At 37.5% G+C, this 22,349-nt stretch overlaps 1 protein-coding gene across 1 annotated transcript; it reads right to left on the bottom strand.

Moving 5' to 3' along the window:
- Window positions 1–383: 383 nt before the first annotated feature.
- On the bottom strand, window positions 384–15,581 carry LOC126596736 (probable E3 ubiquitin-protein ligase ARI7). Its single transcript, XM_050263409.1, has 15 exons — window positions 15,276–15,581; window positions 13,445–13,569; window positions 13,078–13,183; window positions 12,875–12,965; window positions 12,342–12,514; window positions 11,400–11,504; window positions 11,222–11,310; window positions 5,269–5,376; window positions 4,984–5,074; window positions 4,791–4,880; window positions 4,294–4,341; window positions 1,986–2,057; window positions 1,731–1,830; window positions 1,518–1,644; window positions 384–950 (listed from the first exon to the last, which is right to left on the bottom strand). The coding sequence occupies exons 1-15, from the start codon at window positions 15,450–15,452 to the stop codon at window positions 782–784; spliced, it is 1,671 nt and encodes a 556-aa protein (XP_050119366.1). The 5' UTR covers window positions 15,453–15,581; the 3' UTR covers window positions 384–781.
- Between the last annotated feature and the right edge of the window lie 6,768 nt (window positions 15,582–22,349).

The following is a 22,349-nucleotide window of genomic DNA, read 5'->3' on the forward strand; positions in this document are numbered from 1 at the left end:
TAAATATATATATATATATATATATATAATTGTTTCATCCTTACAGTTAGTTAATTTATCCAAAAAAATCATTCCCTTATATTGACCGTTGTTGACGCCTTACCCCTTGGATTGGATTCAACCGAGAATGGGGAAGATGACAATATAATCAGCAAAACAATTTTACAAGTACCTACATTCCAGACCACACACTCGTTAAGTGCAAACTGCAAAACCAAGAACAAACAATGATGCAAGAAGCACCAAATAGACGTTTTTTTTTTTTTTTCCGTTACTCTTTACTTTTTACTATTACAATTAATGCAATTCGGAATAATTTCATTGCATACAGGTAATATGAGCGGCCACAAGGGCCGTTCAAAAAATGAGTCAAAACACATACATTACTGAAAAAGATGAAAATAATATAAATAGAACATATTTGCATTCACAATAGACAACTGTAATATCCTCAAATTAGGTCATAGAAACCCTAGTTTATGAGCACGTCGATACTATGTACAGAATAATCGCTTTATGCTCCCACCAACACAAATACCAACAGGCCAACCTCTTTTTACCCTAAACGGCATCTGTATTTTTCTGTTTCAAGATCATTATTGTTTTCGTACCAAAGAATCCCCTCATCCATAGTAACTTGTTCTCAATTTGCGTTAAGTTCTTTTCTCCAACAGACTGAGGAAAACAGGAAGCTAGAATACTCACTGACAGCGATGGCACGTGGGAGGCTTGGAATTGTCATACTATACTGACAACAGGGCCAACTGTACATGCTAGACATTTACCTGGACCCACCACCTTGACCTGTTCCCTTTCCCTTTCCACCTTTTGCTTTGCTGCTTCCTCCATTTTTTGAGCTGGTTGACCCACTGCAAGCTTCTTGAGAGTCCACATCACATAGGCCATTCTCTAATGCCCTTACCAGGTTCTCGAAGTAATTTTTAGTCACCCTGCCAAAGTTGGGTAAGTGGATGAGAAGATTGAATTAGGCAAGGGAGTGAAATGAAATAGTAGTCACGGATAAATGACCATGCAACACAATTACTGGCCTATTCTAATTAAAAACTATCCAACCATACATATCCCGCAAATAAATTACATCATAAATTACTCAAGTTAGAAAATCGATTCTTGCTCACTTTCCCTCTTCCTCTTCTCATCCTCCAAAAAGGAGATTGTTTTCCTTCAAGTTCCTATAATAAAGACTCATTGACCCTTACCTTTTCCTTTGCTGCATTTTGCATCCAGACAAAGTTGAACGGACAACATACTAGGTTGACCCAGAAAAAAACAACGAAACACTCAGAAATTCAGTGGTAAAACGAAAACTTGGAAGGGATTAAGGAAACTTTTAAGTGCGGACTTATAAGTTTTGCAGTTTTCTCTGATGCGGTTAACCGTACCAGAGATTTCCTCCATTTACACATAAACAACTCCCTTTTTTTTTTTACGGGATGCATTTCAACAGAAAACATCCCATGGAAAATGAATTTCAGCTAATATATCACAGCATTTACCCGGTAAGTCCAGCTAGCTTTGTATGGAAATCAACGAATTCTTTCGATGGGCCTTCCGCACTGAGGAATTGCAGTAGCTCCTTCTCCGCACACTGATGAAGCCTTTCCAAACCAGACTCTGCCTCGCCTGAAGACAAAAACAGATTGGCATATTTCAGAAAACTCAAAAAACAACTCCCAAATAGTTCCTGCAGACAAATACACAGTTTATACCTTGCAAGTACTCAAAAAACTGCCTCTTCGCTTGCTCATGGTCAGGCAGGTAGTACCCATAAGCATAAGTCCATTTTAGTACTCTTCTGCACTCAACAATCTACAAACATGAATGCCGAAGGCAAAACAAAATTTGTCAGAATTTCATCACCAAATAAATTTAATTTGATGTTATAGATACACTGAGAAATAAATAATTCCTTTCATATCTTAATGAACGTATTCATATCTCTAACAAGAAACCCAACAACTCACCTGCAGCCAGGCGTCAGTTAAGAACTTGAGCTGAGACTCAGGTTCACGCTGTATGTCACTAAGTTTCTCCATCTGACAAAAAAAAAGGTATCCATCAGTTATTACATTGTAACTTCACAGAAATTCAAAATAGCTAACACGAATCCAATTGAAATGATCGTACCAAACATCTTCTAGCAACGGCATTTTTATTTCAGTTAAAAACATAAACGTGAGTGTATAATATACATACACCTTTCTTTAACTGAAGAAACACAAAGCTTCATTGTTGTTTAAATAATAGTATGGACAAGTCCATAACATTGTTCTAAAAAACCCTGCCTAGGCGCTAGGCAGATGGCCACCACTCCGATTAGTCCCTAGGCACTTGAAAATAAGAAAGTGCGCCTAGACCCGCTTAGACGTCCGCCTATCCCACCTAGGCACCAGCCTATCACGCCTAAACCTGCATAGGCACCAGCCTAGTACGCGACTCTCACTTATACAAAAAAAAATAGATAACTTTCATTTTGCATTTTATTTTTTCAATAAAATGCAAGCGACTTGTTGAATACTTGGATGAACAATCATTATATGCTTGTTCCCAATATTTTCTATGTTCTGGTACTTTATAATGTCACTTTATTTTATCATTTATGTATCCCAATATAATTATATGTGTTTTTTTTTAAATACACACTTATTTATATAGTATATAACAAATTTACTTAAATCTACCTAGGCCTCTCCTAGGGGCTAGGCGCAAGCCCCAACCTGCTACCCAATTAGTGCCTAGCGTCTTTTAGAACCTTGGTCTAGAATAGTCCAACCAAAGCCTCATATTACATTCAATTCAAATCCTACCCAATCAAGATAAAATACATTGAATTTCTTAAATGATTTAACAAAGACATTAAAATGAAACTAACTACAAATTTAATACTATCTCTAAGGGCTATTTTGGTATTGTTGTTCTTTAAAAAAAAAAAATACAAAATACAAAAATAAAAATAAAAAAACTACTTCTACTGTGCTGTAAAAATAATCAGTTGTGAAATAAAGCAATCATGTGTTTGGTAAATTAGATTTGCAAAAGTGCTTTGAGTCCATAAAGCAGTATCAAAGTGTTTGGTAAACTTTTACATAGAAGTGTTGTGAATATGTATAATGACAAAAAAGAAGACACTATTCATCCATATTTTTTAATATTTTCCACTAATTATTTTCTGCAAACTCTCTCTTTTTATAGAAACACACTCTCTCTCCTCTCCCTCACCTCTCCCCAAATTCGGTCCCTCTCTCTCCCTGTCCCAATCTAGTAGTCGGTCTTGGGCTGCTGCTCCTAGCAACTGAGGTCAAAGAGAACGGTGACGAAGCAGCTGAGAGAACCAGTCACAATCGGAGGAGCTTTGAGGATCTTAAGGATCAGCAGCAGTGGCAGAGACCCAATGGGGAGAACTAGTGGGTGAGGGCATCGCAGTTAGATAAGCTCTAGCGTCAGGAACCAATTCACACAAGTGGCTGAGGGGATCAAGGAGGAGAGTTTGGTGGGCCTGCAAGTCGTTCGGTTCGTTTGGTGGATGTGGGTCGTAGGGTAGGTGAGTGGTGGCGGAAAGCTTAGACATTGTTTTCAAATATGAGTTTGGTGCTTTTGCTTAAACGGGATGAAAGCTCAGACATTCATCACGATGGAGACCAGAGAAGGGAGGAAGTAGAAAGGGAGGGTAAGATGGCCATTTTGAAAATTCCTTCAATTGGCACTTATTGGATGAAAAAAAAAAACAGATTTTTCGAAGCTGCGATGCCTACTGATTTATTAGAAAGACCCATAAACCTATCAGAAACAAGATTTTTTTTATCAACGATTACTCTGTCAAGTCAAGTAGTTGACATAAGGGGGTATATGTGCAACCACAACTATGGTTCTACATCTACAATCCAGCTGAAAAATGAGAAACACAAATATGGTCAATTTTTAATGGACTCTGTCAAGTTTAATTTCTGAAAGGTGAAAACATATAAAACCTCATGTTTCTGTAGTTAACCCTACACAAACTTAATTTTCAGCCTTGCATCTAATAGAATAAGTACAACCTTCCTAGCATCTCTCATTAGCAACATGGACGATTACAATTGATCAATAATATTTCAGATCTGCTAAGTTTAGATATGGTTCTGGTTATTATACAATGGAGTAGAAAGATGAGTTCTAAGATTATATTGCTAAACACATTTGTTACCAGAAACTTCATTCAGGAACAAAAATCGCTAACATGAAATCACATATGTTTTATGAGTATATAAGTGTGCATGTAGCACATATACTTACATGCACAGTTCGCATCTGATGCAAATCCGCAAGAGCCTTTTGCCTTGACTGCCAAGAAAAAAAATTGGTCAATGATTAAAAGTGAAAGGGCTTTTTGTAAAGATCCAGCAAAGGTAGCAATAAGGCTTAGCCAATTAAATTCGTAAAATGAAGAATAATGCACAGAAAAATCTTGGTTCTAATTTAAGGAAGCTCCACCCCTTCTTCCCATACAAACCCTTAAAAACTGAAGTCCACACAGGTGTCCACCTGCCTACTACTGTTTGCCAAAACAAATTCTGTGAGAATTGAAATAAAAACCCAGTGTATAATCAAAGAAGTGTCAAGAAAAGTAGGATCTTCTCTGATCATTGAGAAAAAGGGTCCATTGACAAAATACACAGCCGGGCTACTAACATAACTGAATTTGTTAAAAAATGTCTTGATGAAGATACTTGCATGAATTCATGGCATAGCACAAGAAGCATTGAAAATTTGAAAAAGAGAATTGTGGATACCTGCTGATTGCTTGCCCAACGTTCATAATAATGAGTGTATCTCTCCAGAGAATTCTTTGCCATCTCTCTTCTTCTCTCAGCTTCATCATACTACAATCAACAATACAAACTAAATAAACAGAAGAGAAAGAAGGATATTCTTCCAAAAGGGAAAATATCAGAATTACTTCAAAGAAAAGTATAAAATCCTTACAGCACCCTCTTGCTTAGCTGCCTCATAGCGGTTACAAGCATAGAAACCACCCGTCCTCTCACCATGCTCCACCCATGAACCAAGGCACAGCCTGCATGATACATATAATTCATTTAGCATCACGTATAATACTTAACAATATTAGAACATAATCAAAAGAAAAGTTCCCTCAAACAATATATCTAATCTCAAGTTTAATGATATATTTCAGCTCATTATTCAGATATTTTTTCCAAACAGCAATCAATTTCCATTGAACTAAGAAATTAGGAGCAGAAAGCATACCAGCAAAATTCAAACTTGCAAGGTGGTGTGCATGTCATGTGCATGCACCCTTGGTTTTTTTCTATAGGCCGCTTGCACTTTGGACATGGCTTAGAATTGGCTAGTATCCTGAGCATTTGAACAAAGGTTAGGACAGAACAATAAAAATGAAATATGAAATACCAAGAATCCACCCAAATCACATAAAACTGTTAATAAAAGGTAACTTTCAATAGTGTATCAGAAATTAAAACACTGATGATGTTTTCCATTTGCACCACTCAATTCAACATAAGTTAAGAATATACTATATACTATATAAATAAGTGTGTATTTAAAAAAAAAACACACATAATTGTATTGGGATACATAAATGGTAAAATAAAGTGACATTATAAAGTACCAGTACATAGAAAATATTGGGAACAAGCATATAATGATTGTTCATCCAAGTATTAAACAAGTCGCTTACATTTTATTGAAAAAATAAAATGCAAAATTAAAGTTATCTATTTTTTTGTATAAGTGAGAGTCGCGAACTAGGTTAGGACAAAACAATAAAAATGAAATATGAAATACCAAGAATTCCACCCAAATCACATAAACCGTTAATAAAAGGTAACTTTCAATAGTGTATCAGAAATTAAAACACTGATGATGTTTTCCATTTGCACCACTCAATTCAACATAGTTAAGAATATACTTCCAGAAGTTTGCAAATGTAAAATTGGGATCCAGGACCAGTGTCCACGCCCTACACCCAACCCAGGCCATGAAATTATCAAAAGAGCATATTTTAATCTATCCAGCCCTGTAATCCTCTGTAGCACCCAAACAGAACACTGCATTAATTTTATCCAACGTGATCCAAGGCAATCTAACCCTCCCTCCTAATCCAATCAAATCTGAATAACCAAACATGGCCTGAGGAAAAACTTTAAGAGGAATTCAGATGCTCGACACACTAACCCATGCAGACACATGTAATTCATACATAAAACCTATTACCAACAACAACAACAACAACAAAGCCTTTTCCCACTAAGTGGGGTCGGCTATATGAATCCTAGAACGCCATTGCGCTCGGTTTTGTGTCATGTCCTCTGTTAGATCCAAGTACTCTTAAGTCTTTTTTTAGGGTCTCTTCCAAAGTTTTCCTAGGTCTTCCTCTACCCCTTCGGCCCTGAACCTCTGTCCCGTAGTCACATCTTCGAACCGGAGCGTCTGTAGGCCTTCTTTGCACACGTCCAAACCACCATAACCAATTTTCTCTCATCTTTCCTTCAATTTTAGCTACTCCTATTTTATCTCAGATATCCTCATTCCTAATCTTATCCTATCTCGTGTGCCCACACATCCAACAAAGCATCCTCATCTCCGCTACACCCATTTTGTGTACGTGTTGATGCTTCACCGCCCAACATTCTGTGCCATACAGCATCGCCGGCCTTATTGCCGTCCTATAAAATTTTCCCTTGAGCTTCAGTGGCATACGACGGTCACACAACATGCCGGATGCACTCTTCCACTTCATCCATCCAGCTTGTATTTTATGGTTGAGGTCTCCATCTAATTCTCCGTTCTTTTGCAAGATAGATCCTACGTAGCGAAAACGGTCGCTCTTTGGTATTTCCTGATCTCCGATCCTCACCCCTAACTCATTTTGGCCTCCATTTGCACTGAACTTGCACTCCATATATTCTGTCTTTGATCGGCTTAGGCGAAGACCTTTAGATTCCAACACTTCTCTCCAAAGGTTAAGCTTCGCATTTACCCCTTCCTGAGTTTCATCTATCAACACTATATCGTTTGCGAAAAGCATACACCAAGGAATATCATCTTGAATATGTCCTATTAACTCATCCATTACCAACGCAAAAAGGTAAGCACTTGAGGATTGTTGATGCACAAAATCAGTGAGGACTTTAGTACAACAGAAAGTATTAAGTTTATGATCTTCGCTAAATTGCTCCGGTCATTAGTGTGGATAAGTATGTAAATGGATAGAGACAGGAAAGCAAACACAAGATGTACGTGGTTCACCCAGATTGGCTACGTCCACGGAGTAAAGAAGTTCTCATTAATTGTGAAGGGTTTATACAAGTACATAGGTTCAAGCTCTCCTTTAGTGAGTACAAGTGAATGATTTAGCACAAATGACATTAGGAAATATTGTGAGAGAATGATATCCTTTTATAGAAGAGAGTTTCTAGCCTTGTTATGATATTGACACGTATCGTGTTGTGATTGGCTTCCGATGTTGGCACGTGTCGCGCTATGATTGGCTTTTGATGTCGACACGTGTTGCTCTGTGATTGACCTCCTGGTTGGAGGGAAACTCTTCTGGGTCCTTGATGGTGTAACGTTGACCGGTGCTCGGTAGTTTCGGTATTGGTCAAGTATGGTACAAACAGTGCTCCCCTAAGTTCCCGAGTGAGGGAAGCTCCTCGGTTGGGGACTTGCAAGATCCAAGCCGCTGAGTAATCATGAAACTTCTAAGTACTGAAGTGTGGTATCGTCTTCACTTGCCTTATCTGTCTCATACGTAGATATGGCATCTTCTCTGGAAGTACTCTTCCTCCATCCAGGGGTGGTATCTTTAACTGGTGGAGATGCACAAGGTAATGTATCAATTTCACTTGAAGCTTACTTGTAGTTTCAGGCTTGGTCAAGCGCGATACAAACCATGTAGTAGGAGTTCCTCAAGTTGCCGAGCTAGGGGATCTGCTGAAAGAGTTGACAGACAAGGTAAGCAATCAGAGCTCCAAGCAATCAGTCCCAGATCAGAAGTTTGATTTCGAGTTCCGGCTGATTGTTCTCATTCTCCCTATCTTGCGGGCAGCACAAAGGATAAAGAGAAGAAAATGAGAAGAGATGATATGAGATACTTTTGCTTTTGAAGAAGTAACTTTCCACAGGCTTATTCTTGAATTGGGCTGGATGGTTTTTCTGGTTTCCTCCAGAGTATAAGGTCGACTGAAGAATTTGAGGGTCAAAACAAGTCCATCAAATGTAGAATACGTTCGACCATGCTGATATGGGATACTTTTGTTGTTGACAAAGTAGTGGATGTATCGGCATGTGTTCTATTACGCTAGTCTCCACATGCTTCCTTGTATCCTTCTTACTTGCCCTATCTGTTCCTCAGATAGATGTGGTATCTTCTCTAGAAGCATAAGATGTTGAAGATGAGTACTCGAGAGCAATGCCAGGTAGGTAATCAGGTAAGGGGTTCCAGGCAGTCAGTTCCTGACTGGAAGTTTGATTCCAAGTGCTGACTGATTGCTCTCTTTCTCCTTGTCTTGCAGGTAAGAACAAGACCAAAGGAAAAGACAGGGAAAAAGCATGATATGGGATACTCTTGCTTTTAACCTTGATGATATGAGATATTCTTGCTCTGGTGTAGCTTGTTTACAGAGGTATTATCAGGGGGAAAGAAAGCTGAGTATTTCGAGAGGCTTCGTTGGGAGTGCCCTCTCAGATATGAGGAAAGGTTGAGTATTTTTGCAGGTCTGCCTATCCATTGAGAATGGAGGTCGACATATATAGGAGTCTCCCTAACAACAAGTAGTAATGCTATTCCTTTACCCTGCTTGGTCATAGCACTGTAGTGGGAGCTGCCAACTTCATGTGTTATAACTGTGTCAGAGCACTTTGAAAAAGTGGTCTGTGGTATTTGGGAAGCTGATGTTGCGTGTGAAGATTACAGACAAGCTTTATCCAAGGAGATCTGGCTCTCAAAGTTGAGAAAGCAGTGCCTCTTCGGTTTTCGAACAAGCAATCCTGTCAGGGATCTGGCTCTCGAGATTCGGAGAACGATGCCTCTTCGGTTTTTGAGAAAGCAATCCTGCTGGGAGTCTGGCTGTCGAGATTCGGAGAGCGGTGTCTCTTCGATTTTTGAGAAAGTAATCATGTTAGGAGTCTGGCTCTCGAGATTCGGAGGGCGGTGCCTCTTCGATTTTGGAGCAAGCAATCTTGTTGGGAGTGTTTTCTCGAATGTGAGTAAAGGTTGGGCATGTTTGCTAGTCTACCTTGCCACGGAGCACAAAGGTTGACACACAGGGACTTTCCAATTATCCAGCAGTGGTGCTGTTCCTTTACCCTTGTGGGTAATAATATGGTAACTAGACCTTTAAAAATTTATGTGTCCAAACTTTGTCAGTACTGTTTCTTTGCTATTCTTTTACCCTTCTTGGTCATAGCGATGTAGTGGGAGCTGCAAGCTTCACATGTCTAAACTTTGTCAGAGATCTTTGGCAAAGTTATCTGTGGTACCCATGAGCTGATGTTGCGTGTGGATAGTAGATGATTGAACAGTAAGATTCACGTGCTTTATACTTCACCAGAAATCTTCGACAGAATGCCCGTAATTTCCGCAAAGCTAAGTGTGCATGTGACAGGTGCTGACAAGGCTGAAAAAGCAGGTGCCTCTTCGATTTCTGAGATCGGCCCTCGTGGTCTCTAAGCAGCCCAGGTTTTGAGAAAGCAAGCGCCTCTTCGATTTCTAAGATCGGCCTTCGTGGTCTTTGAGCAGCCCAGCTTTTAAGAAAGCAAACGCCTCTTCGATTTCTGAGATTGACCCTCGTGGTCTCTAAGCAGCCCAGCTTTTGAGAAAGCAAACGCCTCTTCGATTTCTGAGCAGGCACCTCTTCGATTTCTGAAGCTCCGTCAAGTGCAGATTTTTATAGAGGATGGCATTAAGTTCCAAAGCACACTTGAATCTCCACCAATAAAAGCTCCCTTCTTGCACTTCTAAGATCTTGATTTGTTCAACCTCCTCTCTTCAACACCTTTGAAAATGTCTGGTTCCTCCGACCGTCGTTTTGACTTGAACCTTGTTGAAGAGGCAGCCACGCCTTCTCCATACAACATATGGCGCCCATCCTTCTTATCCCCTACTGGTCCTCTTACCGTTGGGGATTCTGTGATGAAGAATGATATGACTACTGCGGTGGTGGCCAGGAACCTTCTCATTCCTAAAAATAACAGACTACTTTCCAAACGGTCTGATGAGTTGGCTATTAAGGATTCTCTGGCTCTCAGTGTTCAGTGTGCAGGTTCTGTGTCTAATATGGCCCAACGCCTATTTGCTCGAACCCGCCAAGTTGAATCATTGACAGCTGAAGTGATAAGTCTCAAATAGGAGATTAAAGGGCTCAAGCATGAGAATAAACAGTTGCACCGGCTCGCACATGACTATGCTACAAACATGAAGAGGAAGCTTGACCAGATGAAGGAATCTGATGGTCAAATTTTATTTGATTATCAAAGATTTGTGGGTTTGTTCCAAAGGCATTTATTGCCTTCGTCTTCTGGGGCTGTACCGCGTAATGAAGCTCCAAATGATCAATCTCTGATGCCTCCTCCTTCTAGGGTTCTGTCCAGTACTGAGTCTCCGAATGATCACCCTCCGGTGCCTTCTCTTTCTGGGGCTCTACCAACTGCTGAGACTTCTCCTAAGCAACCTTTGTGAAGGCTCTCTCTTGTTTGTTTATTTTGACTCATGTATATGTACATATTTGTAACTTATCGGAGATATCAATAAATAAGCTTTGCTTCATTTCAACGTATTATGTTAAATACACCAAGGCCTTCTTCACTAAGTTCTTTGAATTTTTCTTTTGTTGAAGCTTGTATGTTGAAGCTTTGTGAGTGGAGCATGTAGGTTGAGGTAGTGTTCTCTTAATTTCCCGAGTGAGGAAAACTTCTCGGTTGGAGACTTGAAAACTCCAAATCACTGAATGGAGTCGGCTATATAAATCTTAGAACGCCATTGTCCTCTAGTTATGGTAAGCACAAAAAGGAGGTATACAATTCAATGGCCAACCAAAACTTTCTTACCATGGAAACAATCAGAAAGCCAGTGCATGTATCAAAAGAGAGATCTATGAAGTGTAAACCCACAACATACATCCATGAAGTGAAAGTGTAAAACCACAACATACAATTTTGGATGCTAAAAGAAAATACAAACCAGTTCATGTTTTCAGACTCAGCACTGTTCTTTAAAATCCATTTCTCCACAGTGCTACAATCGACAGGACGATGAGCTTCCTCTGTACACTGCATACCCAAAACAAACTATGACTCACCCCATATAGATAAGTTTTCACTAAGATATCAACTACTAAAAATTACAAAACGAAACTTACATTCCAGCAAAATCCATGGGAGCAGAGGCAAGAAACATCATAATTTTCATTATCACCAACAAAATTAACAGCATATTCACAACCCGGAGCAGGACACCACTTTGTCTACCAGCAAAGAAAAATAATCATAAGTAATGATGAAAAAAAAGGAAAAACATGAAGGAAGAAAAATAATATTCATATAATCCACTATACCAAACAAGAGTAACAGACAAGAACACACCATTGTACCATCAATAAGAAAAGAAACCACTAATAAAAAAGAAACATGATATTCATAAAGTCACACCCCATGCCCACACAGGCACAAGGAGTAACTGAAAAGAAAAGAAACCACTAATCACTTTTCAATATAGTAATTAAAACCGTCCACCTCGATACCTATTGAGTATTGAAACACATACAAAGATAACACCATTTTTTTAAGATGACTCTTTGATCATAATAACATAGTTTTCCAACCAAAAGGAAGAAAAGTAACAAAGTAATGAGATGGGACATTTGATAAAGTTGATCCATTAACATGTTCTCTTTGATAAAAGCCAATCTTACAAGAACATTTATAGATGTTTTATATTATTAATAATCAAACTTATTTCATATCTTGAGTTGGCCAAAAACATTTCAGATTTATTGTACAACTTTGGGTTTACATCTCTATAAATAGACAAAATAAAATCTCTTTTGAATCTTTTATTAAGGTTGAAATCTACACCTAAAAAGGTGAAAAAAAAACACAGGCTAGACTGTAAGAGCTCAACAACATGTCCCATACTTCAAAGAAACTAGACTTGTGAAATTTTTAAGAAAATTTATAAAGTACTCCAACTTTTGGTAATAAAGTACTCCCAACTTTTGGTCATCCATTAATAGTAATTTGAAGTCCATTGAATTAATGGCTGATAAGTGCTACATACAATCAAAATCAAATTCCACATATACCTTCTTGTTGTCTTCAATATAAGACCTAAGAAGGTACCGAGAGTACTTCTGGTTATCTTCATCACTGACCAACGCACTAATCATGTCTTGACCAAGAGACGCACCACAAGACGGATCAGGACATCTCAGTGTCAAACAACCAGGACCATCGCTAATGGATGTTCCAATGTATCCTATCACCAAAGGAACAAATCATCATAACCATAAAACATGACATTGGAAAGAACGGTATAGCAACTGATCGCAGCAAGGCAGATTTAAAATGGAATTAAAATACTAAGAATATTCAGAGACCGATTATTGGAGAAAATGGAGCAAGTAGTTGTAAAACATAGTTTTAAACAATTAAATACAGCTGTAGACGTTAAAAAGACATGCAATTCCTACGTTACATTCTCCATAATCAAAACAGAACAGATGATGCATCAGTAAGGATGACCACAAGCAGCAGATTTGATGCTACCTAAGTCAGAACTTGGTAAAAGATAAATAAATAAATAAGTAAATAAAGAAAAATAGAATATGAAATGAACCTTTCCAGCATGTACAACAGAAAGGATGACCACAAGCAGCCGATTTGATGCTACCATGGGGACAAGCTTCAAAACAGATCCCACAGGTAAGCTGTCCAACGGAATAATAGGTATTAGGATGGTATACCAACACATGAAGATAGAAACAAACCAGTTACTAGCAAAACAACAAACTCTAATTTCCTAATGTGTATAAAGCTTACTTCTCTGGAATGGGGGAACTGAACAACTGGCTTCTTTAACAAGCCAACAGTTTTTCGGACTTTATCTTCATCGGCAAACCATGCCTCGTGCACTTTACTTACACTCCTGCCATACCAAACCTTTTTCAGATAAATAACTTACAAAAAAGGGAGAAGGTCGGTATTCAGGAACTCTTATTTTCTGTTCAACGAAAAGAGTAATTATGTGCCACGGCACACGTGGTCACTAGTAAAATTTCACAGGTTACTATATTCACTCACAACAGAGCATACAGTTCAAACGAACCGTTCAAATAAAAGAGCACAATTCTGCATACATATGAAATTGAGGATGCTAAAAGAGATGAACAAGTGAAAAATTTAGTACCAATTATAGTAATGAAGTAGAATGCTTGAAGAAACTCTTGATATGGAAAGCACAGCAGATACACTTGTAATATCATCTTCCTGGCAATGCTTTATATCTGACTCCTTCAAGACGATATAATTATTCTGGATAAAAAAAAAGGGACAAATTATGAAACTAATGAGAATGCAATAAGCTCCTCAAACTGACTGGCAAAATGCCTTCGATGGAAACAAGATTTAATATTCAAATTAACATTCCAATCCATATCCATAAGTACACACATACAGATGCACACACGTCTGAAAAAAGATGGCTCCTTGGAGACAATAAAGTAAGAATTTAGTTCATCAAGACTGCCGCTTGTGGTAGAGACAAAAGTCTTCAGCAAGATATCAAGACTGCTTAAAATCTATAAATTTGCAGTAACTATAAATGGGAGGCCTCCAGGTGGTTAACTTCACAGGTGTTGCTGGCACATGATACAAGATTTTTATTCTTGCTGAGAATGAGCAAATGTTCTTTAATTAGTTATTAGTAATGAAACTCTTGTTATGTGCATTATCCCCAACAGATTAAACTGAAATAGCAGGCAACTAGTGGAAAGAGATTGGATGAATGGAAGACAGCTTTTTATTATCATGAGGTGGGAAGCTTATTTGCGTTAAAAGAACTTATAAGCTTATAAAGCCTTCTTTGTAGGAGGGTGAAAAGGACAGGAAAAGAAGCATTTGGTGATGCGGGAATTATTATGAAGACCTAGGGAAAGAGGAGCAATAGGTGCGTAAAGTCTGACAAGGAGGAATGCAGCATAGTTGCGGAAGCTGATGTGCAGAACTCCATTCAAGAGAGAACCCATTTGCCATCATTTCATAAGAAGTAGATACATACTTAGTCCTAACAGGAAATTGAGTAGGATCCCATGTGGCGTTAGGTCGACTCTGTTGAGAATGAATCCCACATTGATAAGAGGAGGGACCTTGCATGTGCTTATAAGTAGTTGGGCTACTCCCCATATTGTCAATTGGTTTTATGGTGGAACCTCCAAGTTCTTCTTGATAACTGTCCACATGTGAAACCCAATGGCCCCACGTGCTCCACCTCACCCGAGTCGAGTTTTGTTGTCCACGTGTTAGACTTGAAAATTTACCGCACATGAGGGGTCGTGTAGAGAATGAGGGGACGTGTTGAGAATAAATCTCATATTGATGAGAGGAAGGACCTTGCATGTGCTTATAAGTATTGCCAATTGTTTTTATGGTGGAACCTCAACTTCTTCAATTCTCCAAGCACAAGAAAAACATTACACAGGTAATTCCCTTATCTTCATGTTTCGGTAACTGTAGATGTCTTCTACTCTCAAGGTGTCAATTGCCTATTTGTTCGTCACGCCCTCCTAGCGACCAAAGTCGTATCTGTAATGTTTTTCTAGCTTTCCTCCACTACTCTACAAATCAACCGAATGCCAACAGACTAGTATTCTTACTCGAACTCAGAACAGCCATCACCATGTAAGACATTCACTTCATCTTAAATGGAAAAATGTTCCCCGGACAACGAAAGTAAGCATGAAACCCTTATATTCCATCAAAATCAACAGCAACTAGAAAGAGCCCAATGTTAGGATTATTTAGTCCGACTCTGCTGGACTAAATAAGACGCGAGTGAGGGACAGGATTACCATTAATTGGAGCTTTTGTCAAGTAAAGTTGTAAAATTCCAGTGATCAAAGCTAATCCAGAGCTTTCTCAGCTCCCAAACAGAGCAAGAATCAGAGCGTGCGTCGCCAATTTCAAGAAATTCACAAATATTTACAGAAGAGAGAGAAAGAAAAGGGAAGAGTAGGACAAACCTCAGCTCGACTGGCCTCGATCCTCTCGATTCCCTCATTATCGTCGCCGAAATCAACATCAGCGTCGTCTTCGTCAGTACCGTAGTAGTCCAAGGCATCCTCGTCGCTGTAGAAGCCGTCGTCGTCGTCCATGGACTCGACGTCGTTGGCATCATGCATATCGTCCTCCGAGTCCATCGCCGTCCGACCACGAAAACCCTGACGGCCGGAGGAGGAGTGTATTGGTTGGTGACAGAAAGCGAGGGGAAAGGTCGGTGTCAAAACCGGAAGAGAAATTGAAGAGTCGCTGACTAAAGTCTTTAACTAAACTAATATCCAACTAATTTAGGGTGGATTCTCACCAAAAACTAATTTGAATCACATTATTTATAAGGCTAAGCTAATCCACTTATTTTAATATATAATATCACTTGTTCATAAAAAAAAATGTTAGAATGCCACAAGTCAAGTTGGGTGGTATCTTAAGGCTTCATAAAAAATAATTAGATTATAAAGCCCCTCAAACAAAAAACTTTAACTTGCATGATTTACTGTTAGGAATATTGATTAGGGATAGAAATGTCCAAATAAAAAAACAAAAGCAAACAGGACAGTAAATAAAAAATAAACTAAAAAGAAAAAAATGGAAACACAAACATGAAGGAACCCACGTTGCAAACTTAGCTATTCTAGTTTAGTTGATTGCTGCAACCCATATAACTGCTGCATAGCACTCATGTCATTGGACATAAGAAGGTACAACCAAGATGGATGATGATCTTATTCATTGACGACGACTGGACACGCATGCAAGATGTCGTTAGTTTTGAGGAGTTTCATGGCGCGTACAAAATGCTAGTATATGTATGAACAGACGGAGGAAGGCGGTGATTTTTGTGAATTGAAGAAGGGAAAGTCGAATTATTGTGAGCGGTAAAACTAGTGTGACGTTGTCTGATAGAGTGTACGTAGAGTAAGTAGTAAATACGATAATTATTATATGATTGTAATTCGTGTGAGTATACGTAGCAAATTTAATTTGAACTAATATAATATTTATTTATCCTAATTTATTATTTACATCAATATTATTTAAATTACATATTAATGAAACTCTCATTGTCAACAAAAAAGAGAGTGAAAAGACATTTTTGTCTTCTATCATGACAAAAAAGCAAAAAACAATAACATAATTTCATAAAACAAAACTTTACTTTTTTTTGTTTAAATCTCACCTACATGTGATTTTATAATTTCTAATTTTTTTTTTTTTTAAAAAAACCAAACCCTCTGATGTCGTTGGAGAGAAGAAGGTACAACCAAGATGAATGATGATAGTATATGTATAAACAGACGGAGGAAGGCAGTGATTTTTGTGAATTGAAGAAGGGAAAGTGGAATTATTGTGAGCGCGTGATATGAAACTAGTGTGATGTCGTCTGACAAAGTGTTTGGAGAGTAAATAGTAAATACAATAATTATTATCTAACTATAATTCGTGCAAGTATACGTAGCAAATTTAATTTGAACCAATATAATATTTGTTTATACCAATTTATTATCTACATCAATATTATTTAAATTACATATTAATGAAACTCTCATTGTCAACCAAAAGAGAGTGAAAAGACATTTTTATCTTCTATTACAAAAAAAAGTTAAAGACAATAAAGTAATTTCACAAAACAAAATTTTACTTTTTTTTTATAAACCTCACAAGCAGATGATTTTATCATCTCTAATTTTTTTTAAATATAAAACCAAACATTTCTCCCTCTGCCCCCACTCCCCCAACCACCACCCCCCCCCTCCACTCTCACATTCTCTCTCACTCTCTTTCTCTCCCTTTCAATTTTAAAAACAAAAGTAAAAATCCATACTTTGTGTGTGGGCATATACTAGTTTTTAATTAAGGTAATTTAGCCAAAAGTCAATAAAAACTTTACTATTAAGCCATATATCATTGACATATTTTTGTTTTGGAATTAATCAATGATATATTTTTAATAATTAGACATAGGTCAATGATGAATGTTACATAGCCTTTAAGTTATTATAAATAATTACAATTTGACTATTCTATCCTTCACTTTCTCTCTCTCTCTCTATAAATGTCATTTTGGGCTTAAGCTATTATAAATATGAATTTAGATCATCTCCAGACCAATTTGTGGAGATCCTCCTGACCGATGGATCTCATCAATTGATACAAATCCAACAGCTAAAATCTGTTATCCTTCCTCTTTTCCCCTCAACTCTTCTCTTTCTCCCTCACTTCCAAGCTCTCAACCTCAAACCACCACCTCCCCAAATTCCAAATTAAATTCAACCTCACCTCAAAATCAGCCCCAACACCACCACAACCCACCCAACCCACAACCACTAATTGTAGGTCTCTCACCTTACCATCTCCAAAATTAGCCCCACCACCGCCACATCCTTCAATTGCATGTCCCTTGACCTTAAAATCTCAGCCGATGTTAATGAAACAACAAAGAGAGGGGTCACGCAAACCAATGTCTTTTGGTTGCAGAGATTTTTTAATAATTATGGAAGAATTATAGTGAGAGAAATCTCAAAGAAGAAGAAGAAGATGAAGAAGAAGAAGAAGAAGAAGAAAGAATAACAAATAAAGAAGAAGAAGAAGAAGAAACTAAAACAGTAAAGGATAGCGAAAAAATAAATCTAACTTAGAGCATAGATGACCTGCAATTGGAGAAGAAGAAGAAACTAAAACAGTAAGGGTTAGCGAAAAAATAAATCAAACTTAAAGCATAGATGACCTGCAATTGGAGAAGAAGAAGAAGAAGAAACTAAAACACTAAGGGATAGCGAAAAAATAAATCAAACTTAGAGCATACATGACTTGCAATTGGATTTGGGGTTTGCTAACAACGGTGGGGTGTGGGGGTGTGAAGGAAGAAGAAGAAACTAAAACAGTAAGGGATAGCGAAAAAATAAATCAAACTTAAAGCATAGATGACCTGCAGAAGAAACTAAAACAGTAAGGGATAGCGAAAAAATAAATCAAACTTAGAGCATAGATGACCTGCAATTGGAGAAGAAGAAGAAGAAGAAGAAGAAGAAACTAAAACAATAAGGAATAGCGAAAAAATAAATCAAACTTCGAGCATAGATGACCTGCAATTGGATATGGGGTTTGCTAACAACGATGGGGTGTGGGGGTTCGAAGGAGAAATAAAAGTTAAGGGGGAAGAGAGGCGGGGGACGAGGCTTTGGCCGTTGGATTTCTATTCCTATAGAACTGATCTTGAGAGGATTTGAATCCAATAAATTGTTAGAATATGTATATTCTATCACTCCCTCTCGCCCTTCGTTTACATAAAGGAGTCTACTCAAGTAAAAAAAAAGGGAACTAGGAAAAGGACATTGCATTGCGGTGTTCGAATCTAAATGTAAAAAACAGAACCAGGAAACAAACATTGCATTGCAGTGTCCGAATCCAATTGTAGAAAAACAGAACCAAGAAATGAACACTGCATTACAATGTCTAAATCTAAATGTAAAAAATAGAGCTAAGAAATGAATAATGTATTACAGTGTCTGAATCTAAATCTAAAATCAGGAGTTGCGTGAGGTGTGAAGTAAGAGACGTGTGGGTGATGGAAAAAATAGAACCAGGAAACGGACAATACAACGCAGCGTCTAAATCCAAAAGTGAAAAAATAGAACTAGGAAACAGACACTACATTGCACTGTATGAATCCAAATGTACAAAGGAACATGTAGGGGGCATGTGAGTGATGGAAAAAACGAAACCAATAAATGGACACTGCAACTCAGTGTCTAAATCCAAATGTAAAAAACAAAATCAGGAAACAGACACTTGCATTGCAGTGTTTGATTCGTATTGACTTCTTCCAAATATAAGACTATGAGAAAGAGAGTGTTAGTTGAAATATAAGACTTGTATTTTGTATTTTTTGTTTATTTTAAATCCATTTAAGTATCACAATACATGATTGATATAACATAAACATTGTTGATCTATTGTTAATATTGTAACGTTTTATTGATTTTTCATAGAATCACCCTTTTAATTAAACTATCAATATGTTTTTAAACTCAAATTTACTACCTAAACTACCATAAAAAATCCAATTCAATATAAATTCATCTTTACTCCCAGTTAAACCCAATTCATCACAGTTGGCAATCCATATGTAATGGTGTTTGGTTGATGGGAAACTAAGAGGAAAACAGAGAGAGAAGGATGAGCAGTTGGATGAGTGGGAATAAAAGGGCGGAGGCAGAAACTGCCATACAGTTAATATGCTTAGGGTAAGATTTGACGGTGGACTTAAAGCTCAAGTGCTGCAAGAGATAACTACAGCAGGTTCCTTCTCGGGTTTCTCCTATTGCTAAGGTTTTTATATCAAGTATGATATTTCTGTAAGGAAGCAACATTATTTCTACAACAGGTTCCTTTTGGGATTTCTCTTATTACTAGGGTTTTGATATCAAGTAGTAGTGAAATCTGTAATCTTCATGATAAATTTACTTTAGTTTGAAGAGCACTTTCCAGTTTGTAGAAACAACACTCAAGCCATAGAATCAAGGGATCGAAGAGCACCTTCCACTTTGTAGAAACAACATTACTCCGAGTTTTGTTGACTATCTATCCAAGCATCTCTTGGCGAGGAATCTTTGAGTCCTTGTTGGAAGATGTCATCTCATTAGCTTCTTAGCGATTGGGGTATTACCAATTGACATTGTTCGACACATTGAAAGATGAACCGATTTTATGATTGGATACTCACCAACGTATTTTAGAGTTAGGCATTCCTACAGATGAACCACATTCGCAATCAAGGCACTTATCTCTTTTAAGTATTTGTGTCCTTACAGTCTGGTACTGATTCAGCACACTTATATTATTACGAATATAATTGAAGTAGCTGAACCAAGTGTCAACAATCTTTGAACTTCACAATGACTAGCAGCCTTGACTTCAAGCTCTAAAACCTAAAGGCCCAGACAAGTTCCTTCCTCGGCCCGAATCGCTTGGATAAGAAGTCAGTAGCGCATTCGACACCACCACCATATTAATTTACTCACCGACCGAGCTCAGTCGACAAGTTGGCACGCCCCACATCCAACCAAAGAACGTAGTTAGCTCATAAGCTATTCGGCATGAGCGCCACGTAAGCTTGGTAGTTTTTAAGGTCAACAATTAGACATTCCATCTTCTTCTTTGCAATAAACTAGAGTTGATGTGTGATGATATAAACATACGTACACTTGTATTTAATGTGCTATTATTTGGTTTATTTCCTAGTCTTACTAAACAACAAGGAAGTGAGGCTTAGTGTGATATAAGGTGAATTATGTATCTATTCTTATGTGTTAGGTGCTAGTTGTGTTGCAACTCTCCTAAATGAGATGAAGCTTCATGTGAAGGATTTGATTATTGGGTGGGGATATTTTTAATAAATTTTAATTGTATTGTTAATTTTATCTTGTACTTGATGGTAACTATCCAATAGGGCAAAAAAAGACAATTCACATTTAAAGCTTAAGTTGGGTGCAGAGTGAGGTTATATGGGTTGAAATAAAATTTCGCATATACGTATTTAATATAATCATATGATTGTTAAAATAATATTTTCATTAAATGCATATGTTGTAGACCTATTTAATTGAAGAACTAAAGAGAGGGAGAGAGAGAAGTATTGCACATAGAGAATGAGAGAGATTTGGTGAATTATAAGGTGTGTTACCTTACCCCATTGTGCCTTTATTTACAAGGTGAATTCCTTACTCTTTAAGTATTACAACTGAATCCAGACACTATCTAAAAGATATAATAGAATCCCAAAGGATTTACATAATCACATTCCTAACCAAATTAGGACTGCAAAACGTGGAGTAAAGAGATCGACTGTCAACTGCTCTAAATAACGAATAATTGATGGCGAATCATAATCGATACATAATCTCATTCTTCGCTAAGGACCCATTTTAGTACGTAGTGGCAATGCCACATAAACTATGCATACAAACATACGTAAGTGCAAGACTTTAGGCTCGTACCTAGTACCCAACTATAACTATGAATAGGATTAGTAGCGGTTGGCCTCGAGTGGACCAACACAGTTGCATGCAATATTGAATAGCCCTAGGCATATCCTAGAAGCTTGGTGTACATCACCAAGTCCGACCGATCCCTTGAAGGCACTTTATGAACTCTTCTGCCAGGCCGCTATGGTGTGAACATGGGGTACTATTATTTCAAATAATAAGAGAAAACATTATTGCTGCCTCGAGGACATAGCCACGTTTACCAAACCTTGCAAATATTGTGCCTTAGTTTCTTTAGTTGCTTTATATTCTATTGCATACATATCCTCAATTTCACAACACGTTATCAGCACGACAAGCACTCGTGTGAGTGGAAAGCACAATGCTTTGAATCCAATGAAGCACTACCTACCTTTCACCTCAGTCAATTAGAATTGCACATATATGAAAATCCTTTTATTTTATCCTCATACATTTGTATGACTAATTTTATTAAAGAAACAATATATCTTGTCGTAGGACTATTATCATTATTTGCAGAAGCAAAAAAAAATGTACAAACTTGAAATTTGCAGAATAACCAACAATCGTGTTACGAGCTTTGAAACTCTAACTTCCTATGCTCAAACAAAACATTTCCTTCATAAAAGTTGTTCTTTATCCTCTCTCCCTAACATATTAAAATCCCAAAAAGATCCAACAGTTAATTCATTCTAGATTTTAGAAATACTCATATAGACCCAAAATCATCAAAAAAATTGATAGCCATGTTAGCGACTTTTATACACGAAGTTCCTGACCTTGAATGGAAATGGTTTCTTCATTGAAGTTGTTCATTACCCTCGTAAACATACCATATTAAAATTTGGGTCAGATATAATGGTTTGATCTTTCCATAATTCTTAGACACTACCCTTGATACATGACCACTTTTAGAAAGGAGAAAGGGAGGATAGTAAGTTATATTTACTATTATTATGATTATTATTATGATTATGATTATTATCATGATTATTATTATGATTATCATTATTATGATGATTATTATTGTGA

This window comes from Malus sylvestris, chromosome 13 (genome assembly GCF_916048215.2).
Source record: "Malus sylvestris chromosome 13, drMalSylv7.2, whole genome shotgun sequence".
Classification (NCBI taxonomy): domain Eukaryota; kingdom Viridiplantae; phylum Streptophyta; class Magnoliopsida; order Rosales; family Rosaceae; genus Malus; species Malus sylvestris.

Coding starts and splice junctions, on each gene's coding strand:
- LOC126596736 (XM_050263409.1), bottom strand. CDS start 15,452: ATGGACTCGGAGGACGATATGCATGATGCCAACGACGTCGAGTCCATG. Junction 4,881..4,983: donor CAGCTAAGCAAGAGGGTGCT/GTAAGGATTTTA, acceptor TGTTGATTGTAG/TATGATGAAGCTGAGAGAAG. Junction 2,058..4,293: donor ATCAGATGCGAACTGTGCAT/GTAAGTATATGT, acceptor TTTTTTTGTCAG/ATGGAGAAACTTAGTGACAT.